The 12,877-nt window shown below is 42.1% G+C and overlaps 1 protein-coding gene across 1 annotated transcript; it reads right to left on the reverse strand.

Annotated features, from left to right (window-relative positions):
* Window positions 1-206: 206 nt before the first annotated feature.
* SLC35G1 (solute carrier family 35 member G1) lies at window positions 207-12,177 on the reverse strand. The gene is made up of 4 exons (XM_040071367.2): window positions 12,044-12,177; window positions 10,161-10,789; window positions 6,094-6,274; window positions 207-5,593 (listed from the first exon to the last, which is right to left on the reverse strand). Exons 1-4 carry the CDS (start codon window positions 12,175-12,177, stop codon window positions 4,834-4,836), a joined length of 1,704 nt encoding a protein of 567 aa, XP_039927301.1. The 3' UTR covers window positions 207-4,833.
* Between the last annotated feature and the right edge of the window lie 700 nt (window positions 12,178-12,877).

The following is a 12,877-nucleotide window of genomic DNA, read 5'->3' on the forward strand; positions in this document are numbered from 1 at the left end:
TGATGCCTATGTTCATGCTTACCAGGGACTATTTCAATAAGTTTTACAATCAATGCATTCATTTATATTCCACTAAACAACACAAAACCAGAGATTAATTCTTCAGGATCATTTTATTAGCAATGAGGAACATAAATCTCTTATGAAAATATTCTTAACATTTCAATATATAAGAATTATCTATAAAAATATACTAAATAACAAAGCCAGTAACTTCTACAAAACATTTAATTCAACATATATTTAACAATTTACAGGACATGGCAAAAATCCTTTAATTAACGCTGAGGGTATTTTTACCCCCTTTTTGTCAAACAATAATTCACATAACATACAAAACTACTCATTCTGATATACAGAAGTTATCACCGTAGAATATGTGTGCTCCTTCCTGAAGTCACCTGCATCTGCAGGAACATAAAGCCACAACTTGTCTTTGGATGGATAGGCAGTTATGACCCCAAAAGCATTCTGCTGGCAGCTGCAATGTCCTGCTGAAGTCAGTGTTCACACCTGCTGTCAGCACGGCCAACACTGAATCCATGCAAGGACAGAGACAATGTTTTTATTACCCTTGTGGGGCTGATGCCACAGATGAGTCTGCCATGGAAATCATGGTTAGAGAACTAAAAAACAGACTCTTCCTGGTTATTTCCCTGCTAACCACTAGTTAGCAAGGAAATAACTTTGAAAGAGGCTGCCTCCCTAGAAATAAACCTTTTAACAGCTCTTATACAAAAGCTCACGGAAGAGAAAATATCATGGGAGTAGTTGTTTATTTTAAATTATGGTCAAGGAAAGTATGATCCATTTTGTCACTACTAATTACAGGAAGCACCATCTTGAACTTTTTGGAATTGGGAATCTGTTTTCAGAATAAAAATTACACATTTAACTAGTAATATCACCTGCTGAGGTTACTTCATGCCTGATGTTAGACAAATGCCGTTTTAATTATATAGACCACCCTCATCTACACAGAGAGCTTGGCAAATTCTTGGTGTAGATTTATTTAAAACCCCTTATTTAAAGGGCTTTTAGAGCATACTTTAAACAACCAACTTAACCTAAAAGAAATTGGCTGCTGCACAATGACCGTACAAAGCCATCAGCTTTCTACGGAAGAGTTGGATACATAAGGCTTTAAGGCTACAAAGTCCCACTGACCACCACCAGCAATTAGTGTCTTGCATAGTAAAGAATGCATGAACCAAAGTTATGATGCATCAGTAACAACTAAATCTTTTTATCCCTGTTTCTGTGCAAAATAACCAGTAATTAATTATACCTCTTTCTATTCAGAATCCACAGAAATCAGAACATTGAATGATTATGTTGAAATTCAAGAGAAACTTAACATTATAACAAAGCAACTGCAATGCAACAATATTCCATTGTATTACACAGGAAGGAGTTTCTATTAGAATGGTATATTTACCCAACTTTAAAGTAAAGATCACAACAGGACAGTACAGACAATGAACATCAATATATTTCTGACTCAAAGCTCAGAAAAATAACTTTTGACCCTGAGAAACTTGCTATATTAAAAAGCTAAAAAAGATCAGAATCTAAAAGAATCAAGGCTCAGCCAGTTTCGTTTCAGATTCTCAAACTGTTATAAGCTTTGAAGAAAAATTCTACCATCCTGAAAGAAATTTTAAGAAATATTTTCAATTAAAAAAACTCCAGCATTTCATGGTATCCACACTTTCGTAGTTTCATTATCTTTAAGGCTTGCAACTAATAGGTTTTCAGCCTATATTTGAGAGGAAGAAAAATTTTAAAATTGAGGTGGCTGAAGAACGTAAAGCTCAAATGTCTTTCATTCCAAACATCATGTAGAAACCAGTTACAGAAACTAGCTTGTCATGCTTTATGGATAGAGGAGTTCTAGTCAAGTCCTTCATTCTCATTCCAGTTAAACAGTTCCCTAAAAGATCGATCAAAATTGAAACAATGTTCCAAAACATACATCCTCCAACATAGGATCTGGTTTAGATTAGTATTTTAACAAATTAAATATTTAGCAAGGTTTAAGAACAGCAAGAGCAAATAAGCAGATGAAGCCATAAGGAAACCCTGTATGTTTGAACAAAGAAAAAAACCAATAATCTAGGGGTTTGGGCACAAGAAATATATTGAAAGAGTTTCTGCTAGAACTTGAGACAAAAATTACAAACAACTATACCTAGACGTTGATTTTGGTCATGTAGCAAACTTTCCATGTTTACTTATGTATTAAGGGCAAGAAAACAATCCTTTCTCCAGTAACCTGTTCTTCTCTACTAAGCATAAACAAGATTCATTGAAATCATACGAACTAAAGATGCTTTTCAACGTAAGCTTCCATATAATTTTTACTCTGACCTGACAAAGCACCATTCATACACTGTAATTTCAACTATGAACTAATTCTACTTCCTAATGTTTTTATACTGTCATCAAGTTTAGGCTACTCTGATTTTGTCCTCTCCAACAACCTTACTAAAAAGACATGTACTGGACCAGCTCCCAGGGGTAGCTCATCGCATAACCACATAAGCATTGTGCCAAGAGGAGAGAGCAGGGCTAGCTGACAATCCAAGTTTGCATCAATCTGAACTGCTTTGGAACCACACCTTCGTAAGTTGCAATTCAAACACATGCATATTACACATGAAGTGAAGCAGTAAAAAATGCAGTCTGTTTTCCTTCCTTCCTCTGAAAGCTGTTGCTCAGTGGCAGTGATGGTTAAGCAGCAGAAAAATCAATCCCAGTTCAGTTTCAAGTATTAAGCAAAAAGGGTGCGAAACCAGAATTTTATTATTATTATGTGAGGCTTTTAAGAGACAGTAAAGCAGTTTCCTGGCCTTGTCAGCAGTAGCTGAGCTTCAGCATTCAGGAAAAGCAGAGAACAGACAGCTGTAAGCAGGAACCAATTCTACCACTCAAATGGTGGGTGAGAATCTTCTCATATCCATTAACACATTCAGATTCAGCGCGCAGATTTCACCTACGGAAACTTGGACAAAGACAGATCCTCATATCTGGATACATGGAAAAGATTTTTCTGTGAGGTAATGAAAAACACCTGAAGGACAACTCAATCATTGGTCGCAGCCAGCACGGCTTCATGAATGGCAAGTCTTGATTGTCAAACCTGATTTCCTTCTACTACAGGGTAGCCCACCTAGTCAGTCTAGGAAAGCCAGGACACAACCTTTTTGGACTTCAGCAGAGCTTTTGATACTGTCACAGCATCCTTCAGGACAAAGTGTCCAGCACACAGCTGGAGAACTTTATTACATGATAGGTGAGCAACTGACCAAATGACCTTAGCAGCTCCTCCTAAGTCTGAAAACCTCCTCAAGATACAAAAGACCAAAGAAAGATTCAAGTTAAAACTTTCTTTAAACTTTACAAGTTTTAGACAAGAGACAATCTGAACATTGTGTACTTTTGAGACAAGACCCTAAAGTACATAATGTTCAGATTAGGAAAATCCCACTTCCTGATACTAAACATTTAGTCTTCCTGAAATGTGAAGGACACCAAGACCAGTAATAAAAGTATTTCTCCTTGGTACTTGTTGCATTCTAGATAAAGCCTATAAAAGTGAGAAGATGTGCAAGAGAAGTGATAAATACAGACTTAAAAGGGCCAGCATGAGAAGTGGGACTGAAGCTGCCCGTTCTCACTGCCTGATGCAGTGTGGATGCCTGAATGTGATGTGTATGCATAGCATCACCCTTCCACCAAGCTTTCCTCAAAGCTCTTCTGTAGAATCTCTGTATGACCTTAGCCAACCTGCATTTTCTGTGAAACTGCAATTACATGGCACTCTTGTACATTCTTAGGAAACAGGCAAAAGCTTTACTGTAAAACCTCCTAAGTTTATGAAGGCAAAGGAGACTCAAACTTCGTCTCATAAAGAACTTTTGTATAGAAGAATCTAAAAAGGGTCATAAGCAGCATTAAATATAACCTGTATTAAATACCTAAAAAATATAATATTTTGCATAGAATAAAGAAAAGTGCAGCTACAGCGCAGCATTCCATACCAGAAGAAAGGGCTAATTTATGTGTGGTATAGAATTAACTGTTGTCTCTCATCACTAAGACTGCAACAACTAAAGACACGTTTATATGGAAAATCACTTTTGGGAAAAAAAAAAAAAAAAAAAAAAGGTGATTAGGTTGTTTCACTATGTGAAGTGCAAACACTTGAAATTCTTTTTTTAAAAAAGCAAAACTGATAGGTAATTTTCACAATTTTCTCTCGGTATTACTCGGAAAAAAATGAAATAGCTTTTCTTCTTTTAGAATCCAAATTAAAATTAAATCTGCATTTGGCATCTGGTTTGTGCAAAATGATAATTAGAAAGCTTATAGAAGTACAAGCTTTATCTATTCTATAAAAGCCGGTTGTTTAAGGATTATCAATTCTTTATTCCTTCTAACTTTTGTACTGCAATCCCTGTGGTAATCAAGCACAGAACAGCATTAAGTCTGGGAGATTTATTTCCATTGCTCTGAAAAATAGAGTCTAAGTGGAGAGTCAGGAACTTTAGGAAAATAAATATAGTCCACTTTTGAAAGAAAGAAACTACTTTTAAGTATCTTTCTACTGCCCATATTAGCATGCCCAAATATAAGAAAGGAAAGTATATACCTCATCAGCTGCTAAAACATCTCCAATTTTGGTTAAAAAAAAGTTATCCAGTTATTTTACTGGATATAATTTGGTACTACAATTTAGTAAATAGGTTATTTAAAATAAATTAAAATAAATATTGTATTGATCTATCTTTCAAGGTTGCTTGTTTCTGTAATGAATTAGTGTCTATATTGTTAGATTTCCCTCTGTTTAGCTTTTTTCACACTATGTCTCCACTTACGAATGGCAGTTCCAGAACTACTGGCTACTACACAAAGGGCACCACCCACAGTCCACCAAGTTGGTAGATGATTGAGAAAAAGAGTTTGTAAAATAAAAGCAAACACCACATCCATTGTTCTCATTATTGCTACAGGTCCAGCTTTCTCTATCTGCAATGCTTTTGTGAGAAATGTCTGACCTCCCAACCCTAACAAGCCTATCAATATTAGAAAAACCCTATCTCTACCACAGTATGGTAAACGCCATTCATTCAAAACAAACAATGCTATAACACATCCAATTAATCCAATGACTGCGTAATACCAAATGGACAAAAAATAATGCACAGATTTTCCCACCTTCCTTAGTATAACAATAGTCGAAGCTGCGGATAATGTGCTCGCAAGCGCTGCTATAGTTCCTTTAAGGTGATCTGAGTAACTTCCTTCAATCCCTGTAACACGTGAGCCAAACAGAAACGGTGGTCTGGCAATAAGAATCACTCCAGTGATTGCAAAGAGAGTAAACAGAAGATCCCAAGGGCTGTATTTCTCTTTGAGAAAGATCCATGCCAGCAACGATGTAAAAACAGGACTGGTAAAAGTTATAACAGTGGCATCAGCTAGCGGCATGACTTGGTAAGCGTAGTAGAGAAGAACCATTGCAGTAGAGCCAAGGAATCCTCGGAAGAAAAGAAAAATTCTTTTACCTTTTGGTCCCAAAAACCCTGTTCTGAAAAACAGAAATGTCACATTAATGTCACTGTCTTGCTTATTTCCTAACTAACATCCAAACATATTTAAGCACCGTACACACCTTTCTAGACAAGGGAGCTTAATACTCAAATATTCTTAACTGTCTGATCACAGATCAATTTATTTCCATTATGACCCCCAATCCCAGAGTCCAGAACCTGTTCTTCCAGTGATTAATTGTTCGCTTGCAAAACAACCCAAGAGTATCTACAAATTACTTTCTGTTTTCTTAAGATCACTCTTTAATGGAAATCAAAGCATTTGATACAATAATCCTGGTAGAAACCTCTACCATTCAGAAAGTCAAAGGTTTTCAGTTTTCTGAATCACATTAAGAAACTATCAACTAATCTAAAATAATGGAATTATGCAACTGAACTCCAAATTAAAATAACATTGCAATTGCATTTAAGTGAGTTATAATTCTAGATCTAGTTTTAAGAACTAACTTTAAATTTAAACATTTTTTACACTTACTTGAAGTATATTAAACCAGGAAGAACAAATGCCATTTGGAAAACACATCGAAATGCACTCACTTCCACTGCATGTACATCTTCTATTTTTTTAAGGAATAAAGAGGCCACTGAGAAAAGGAAGGCAGACAGTATAGTGTAAAACAGACCGAGTCCTGGGCACGCAGCTTTCTTCTTTGTCCCTGCAACAGATAAACTCCAGTTAATAAGGATCTGTTAGGAGACTTCTCTGATCAGGCAGCTACACACACTGCAGCGCTCCACCTGTCTGTAGTGGTTTTTGTGACGGAGAACAGGGGAAACAAAGAAACAAAGGCATATATTACACATATTTACCACAACTACCTTGAAAATACTTTTCACTGACCATGATGGGTCCTCTTTTTTTCTTAAAACAGGGTGTAAGAGATGAACTCCAAAACCTGGGATACAAAACATCACAGTTCTACATGAGCTAACAGACTTAGGTATCAGACTAGTACGGGTGATTTACTATAGGAACTAGTCACAGATCTCCCCAGGACCCAATAAATGTAACAGACTACAAAGTCTAACAGACTATATAACCATAGTCCATGGTCAGATTCTGGAACTATTATCTTGGGAATCGGCCGCTTAGTTAACTAAGGTTCCTAAGCAAAAATTTCATTTCCTTTCTCACAAATACACAATGTAAAATCTGTGTACAGAACATAATTTCTGTTATATTTTTCTTCTGCAGCTAAATCACCCTAAATGTGACCTAGACCAATAATGTTTTTATCTTGCTGTAAGAATCCAAACATTTTCTTCAAATAGGCATCAAATATACATTTTTAAGGAGAATAATTTAAGTAACTAATGTTAAAACATCAATGGCCTGGTATCTATCATAATTCCATGAAGACCTTAGTTTATGCATACTTATCAGACTTCCCCTTCCTGAAAGTTTCCCAAGTCTAATGTTTCTATTCAAGTTTTCTTATTGCCTCAGGCTCCCTTCAAAAACATACTCTTCCTTGTTCCACTCATTCTCTCCACCCGGAACTATTTAAAAAAAGAAAAAAAAAAAAAGAGAAAGCAAGGAGAGGGAGAACTGCGAGACAGAGAACATTGTTGAGGTCAGCAGCAGCAATCTCCATGGAAATCAGCCTTTTTTGTTATTGCTTTGTGGCATAAAAGGAACAGTATTTCCACTGAACCTAGAGGTGAACACCAGGGAAAATAGAGCCCATCTAAAAATTTGAGTGAGGTGTCACCTCGCTATCTCTTTCTTTTTCTCTACCTGCATAAAAAAATTGGGAGTTTTTTCTGCTGCTCCCTCTAAAGATAGGATCAAGAACTCCATGTCCCAGAGCCAGCATTTTGATAAAAGGAAAGGGTGCCTCATCTCACATTATTGTGGCAGCCTGTGAGCCTTATGGATCCTCTAAAACATAATCAGCTGGGTGCTGCTGAGAGTTGCTTAGCAACTAAGTATGGTTTTGAGAGTTGTTTTTTTTAAAATTAACAAAACTTGTCACAAACCATTTTGATCCTCCTTGAGATCAGCACTCAAGGCTGAGAAACTGCATCTTACTGCCTAGAAGGGGAGACTGCAGGCTAATAGTCCTAGGGACCCGGGCTTTACAACAGCAACCACAACCTGAAGTAGGTAAAAGGTTTGCTTCTCAAGGAATCCTGACACGCTGCAGCTGAAAGTGAGTTACAGCTTCTGCTTGAATTATTTGTTTGGCAACAGCCTCTTACATAAAACTGACTATAAAAACTATCACAAACCAGCACTGGACCAGGACATTTACCAGCTATGAAACAAAGTGGATTGAAAAAATGTACATGAACTACATAATGCTTTAATCCACATAGTCACATAACAGAACTACAAAATCAACAGTCTCTAATACTGAAACAAGAGGAGTCAGACTGGCCTACAACTGGAATGGGAAATCCAAACCCAGGCTGGCTTTTGGATGAACACAGCAAAAACAGAACTATTAACTTTTATTTCAGGCATGATAGCTTCTCTGATCATTACAGAATGAAGCCAACCTAAATAAAGGAAGCGTTGAAATGGAAAATCAATTAAATTAAAGCAAAATACACTGAAAGGATCTTACACCCAGAACTAGGCTTTAGATTGCAAGGAACAAACAAAAATCAGAAGGAACTAATTTCTGTAAGCTACCCAATACACCAAGCCTATCAGAAACAGAATCTTCAGAATCTTCTAATACTAGAATTTAAACCATCAACATCTTGAATTGCCAAAGCATGTACTCAGTGCAATGAGAAAGTGTTTTATTTCCTTTTAAAAATAAAATGGTCCAAGTTCTTCCACCAAAAACAAGAACTGCAGTTTGAAACTTATTTGAAATTAAGTTTTAGGGAGAAGTTAGCTTAAGATAACATTCCCACCCTACAAAATATTAAGTTTCGAAATACTAGCCTAACACCATCAAAACAGTCAAGCACTCCTGCTTTTTTCAAAGAACACAGGAGCCCAAAAATCAAAATACTTTAAGCAGTACCCAAGTCCTCTTTTTTGAGTGGCTACAGATTTGGTTTTCCAATTTTATTCCCTGTTCATCTCTACATGTAATGCTTTCAAACCATTTTCCACTCCTGTTTTAAGTCATAAATGCCTCCCACTGCTCCCTGGTTTAGGTGTAAATTCTAATTGTGTTTTTAATGCTGTACTTAGTTCCAAACAGTTTTTATACTTACAAAATGCTTGCAATGAAGAAAATCACACTTCTCACATACAAGCATCTCAAGAATAGTAGCAGAGGCAGAAGAGTACTGGCTATGGGAAAGATGGTCAGATTCTCCCAGACCTTCAGGAAAGGCAGAAGAGTCTCCACGTTATAAAAAGCAGAAGAGCTCTTTCTGACTTCTGCAGAGCGCCAGGAGCACAACAGCCTGCACTAGAACTAATCATGGTCATGCAGACAAGATGTAGGCGTGATTCATAGTCTTCAGTCATAGACTCAGTCAACAATACTGCGAGACAGACAGCCCAAAACCAAAGTACTCTTTCTGGTTAACTAAAGAAAGTTTCTCAGGATTTCAAACACTGTTTTTTTTTCCCCCAAGCTTTGCTTTTGAAGTGACACTAATGTGAATTTCACTGGTGAAGGACTCTGGACTCTCCACAGCTCACCAGCAAACCAATTTTCTGCTGGAAAGTCTATTACAATCAATTTCATGACAAATACATTTTCAGTGAAGTCGTTTTAAAAAAAAGTACTCGAGATAACTTCAGAACTTATTTTAAGATGGCACTTATGTTTTATGAGAACTCCACCTTAAACCTACATGTTCCATATTTCACAATAAGTTTGTGGCTTTATCAATTCAATATGATCAAGAAGTGAAGCACTGAGTCCAACTACACTCAGACTAAAGCAATGGAAGAATTGCCCATGAAGTCACAGTCCCAAGTACGTGGACTAACTGAAGTGCACTCTCAAATGCATTTATAGTGCCAGAAGTCCACAAAGGCAGAAGGCACCTCTACTTACCCAAACCTGTCAAGTCTTACTTTAAAACTTTAAAAACAGGAAGTACTGTTTTCCCGAGGAATAATCGCTCCCGAAGCTCTCTCAAAGGCGAGAGCCGCCCGACCCTGGGGATGAGCGGTCCCGGCGCCCTGCCCGCTCCCGGGGCGCGGAGGGCACGGGGCACCCGGCCCGAGCCGCGCCCGGCACACCTACAGGGGCGCGGAGCAGGTCCTCCCTGCCGGCCCGCCGATTCCTCCACCGGGGCCGCGTCAAGAGGAGCGGGGGGAAGAGGGCGAGGCCGAACCCGCTCCCAGGTGAGCGGCGGGCACCAGGTGCGAGCCGCCGCCGCCGGGGACGGCTCGGAGGCGGCGAGGCGCTCCTGCCGGCGGCGGGGCGGGCACCGATGCCGGGCGCCCTCTGCGGCCGCCCGAGCCCGCTCCCCGCCCCGCCGCCACGTGCGGACGGCCCGGTGCCCTCCGGCCGCTTTCTTCTTCCCCCGCGGCCCGGCACCGTCACCCAGACAGCGGCCAGCCCAGCCGGGACGACGCCGCCTCCCCCCTGCCCCGCCTGCCGGACTCTCGCTCCTCACCAGGTGCCTCGCAGCAGAACGGCCAGGACGTGCCCGAGCAGCAGCCACAAGCGCGGCGCTCCTCGGCGCCCGCCGCCTCGACGCCGGGCGCCGGGCAGAGGCACGGCTGCACCGCACCCGGCCCATCCTCCCGGCCCGGCGGCACCTCCGGCTCCTGGCCGCCCGCCGCCGGAGCGGCGTCGCCCTCTCCGCCCTGACACGGCACCATGAGGACGCGGGGCCGCCGCGATGCTCCCGGCGGCTCCGCGGCTGCCGGCGATACCTGCCCTCCTGCGCATGCGGTGCGGCCGCCCGGCGCCGCCCGCCGCCTTCCCTCCGCCCGCCCGCAGCGCCGAGCACCCGCGGGGGAGGTTACACCGGGGCCCGGCTCCGCCGCCCCCCGGCAGGCCCCGCCTGGACCCGGCCCGTCCCTCCCGCGGCGGGTACCTGCCTGCGAGCCCGGCCGCAGCGGAGCGCCCCTGCCGGGACGGGAGGCAGCGCCCCGCCGCTTCCTTCCTGGCGTCCCCCGCAGAGGGACCCGGCGAGGGCAGCGGGAGCGGTGCCGGGGAGCGGCGAGGCCGTGGCGCCTCGGGAGGGGGAGCTCTGAGCCCGCCGGAGAGCCGAGGGGGCCGCGCAGAGGACGTAAAACCCTGGGAAAAGGCGACGCGAAGTTGTTTTAGGGGCGTTGTTGCGTCATGTGCGCGCCCGAAATGGAAGCGGCGCGGCGCCTGTCCGCGGCACTGGCCCCTCTCAGCCCAGCCCGGCCGGGCTCTCGGGCCCGCGGGCTGCCCCGGCACGAGTGAGCCGCCGCAGCCCCGCGCGGCCCGGCTGGACGCTGGGAATTGCCGCCGCAGCGAGCTCCGCGCCCCCGCAAGAGCCGCGATGGGCCCCGGTGGGCCCGGCAGTGGGGCCGTGGCCGCGGGCGGGGGCAGAGCATCGCTCCCTGCGAGAGCTGCTGCCGGCGCCGGGTGCACTCTCGGGTCAAAATGGAGATGGGAACCTGCTGGGCAATTCGGTCGGGATCGTTAGCAGGGTACAGAAATCGTTCAGCCGCCTTCTCGTATGTTTTCGCTAAGACAACGATGCCGCCTACGCCTTCGGGCAGGGGAATCGGAAAGGGTAGAGAGAAAGACAGGAGTAGCCCTTTTTCCTTACCCATGAAAAAGTGCAGAGTAAAAGAAGCAGAATAAATTTAAAATGCTATTTTTTCCCCCTTTTGAGCAAGTTGGAATGTTATCAATAATTAAAATGGGAGGAATTTCTATTAAAAGGAAATATTTATGTTCACATTAATCTCTTAGCTGCATAAATTAATCTGTGTTTATTTCTTTATTCTTAACAAAGGGAAATGTAATCTACGGCTTTAGCAAAATGAATGCCAAATGGTAGATAAAAGCTATTTCATACTTTTAACTTTTCCCTCAAGCTACCTCATAAAAGCTATTTCAAGCTTTCGGTGTCTCTAATTTAGCACATTTTATAGTCCATGCTAACCCACCAGAGGCTGTAAGTATTTCATTATCTTGGAGCCAGCATTTGATTAATATGACCAGAATTGTTTCACAAATTGTTCTTAACTAAAAATTAGATGTGCTGTATCAATTATTAAAATAAGAGAAATCAATAAGGTTGTGTGGAAATCAGAATTATTTCTAAATATTTACATTATCTTGCTATAAAACAAGGAAATAATTAAATATATGCTGCAGTATTTATAAACAACTTGTATTACGGTTCCTATCAACATAGCTCTCTACAAAGTCAATACTGAAAGCTTTACTAAATCTTCTGGAGATGAAAAATTTCCAAAATAGACACTCTTAATTAAGAAGTTACTTTTTCTTCATGCACCTCTCTGTTACTCGGAGTTTGGGTTTAATTTAGAAGGGGAGGTGAAAATAAACCTGGCAGCCTGCTGCTTTCTCAAGAAACTTCCACTCCTCTGCACTCCACGGCAGCTTTCACAGGCCACGGTTCCACGAATCGCCGACACAAAGCTAGAGCTGTCCTCCCCCAGACAAGTTCTCTCAGCAGCCATCGCAGGCTGGTGATCCCACAGGTGACTCAGGAAGACCTGGCACGTCCCTTGGGCACTGGGGGTGCAGCAGAGCGTGCCCACCCCAATTTTTGTGGCTGTCACCTCAGTCACTTGGTGAGTTGCCTCTGGAGTCAGTAAGAGCAGAAGCAGCTGGCGAACTCAAGTCTTCAGTGAAGAAAACCAGAGCCCAAACACGGTCCACAGTACAGATGCAGAACAAATTTTAGTGAATTCTTACAATTTCTGGCTATTTGTTAAAATATGCAGATTATACATTTATTTTATAATAGTAGATTCTTTGAAGTGCCACAGTGCCAAGTACTGAGCAGTAGAGAGTTTCAGAGAGACTGCAACAACCCCCTCCGTACCCCTCCGTGTCTGGTTTTGAAAGGGAACATCTGAGGGCAGTGTTTGTTTATGCCAAGATACATGAAGTGTTCTGTTTGCTCCTGGTCAAACTGCCAGGTTTGTCTCAGCTTGAGAGCTTCCAAATTCTCCTTGTAAAGTACAACCCTCTTCCCTGAACAAGGAAACAGAGCGGTTGCAGCTGCCCAAACGAACCAGCAGGCAAATGTAATGTGCAGTCACGCTGCCCTAGACTGGAAAATTAAGCACCTGCATAAATGTGACAGGTCAATGTCTTACGCAGCTTTTTCAAGAACAGATTAAGTCTCATCTGTGTAATACTGTGCCCAGAACT

This window comes from Hirundo rustica, chromosome 8 (genome assembly GCF_015227805.2).
Source record: "Hirundo rustica isolate bHirRus1 chromosome 8, bHirRus1.pri.v3, whole genome shotgun sequence".
In the NCBI taxonomy this organism is placed as follows: domain Eukaryota; kingdom Metazoa; phylum Chordata; class Aves; order Passeriformes; family Hirundinidae; genus Hirundo; species Hirundo rustica.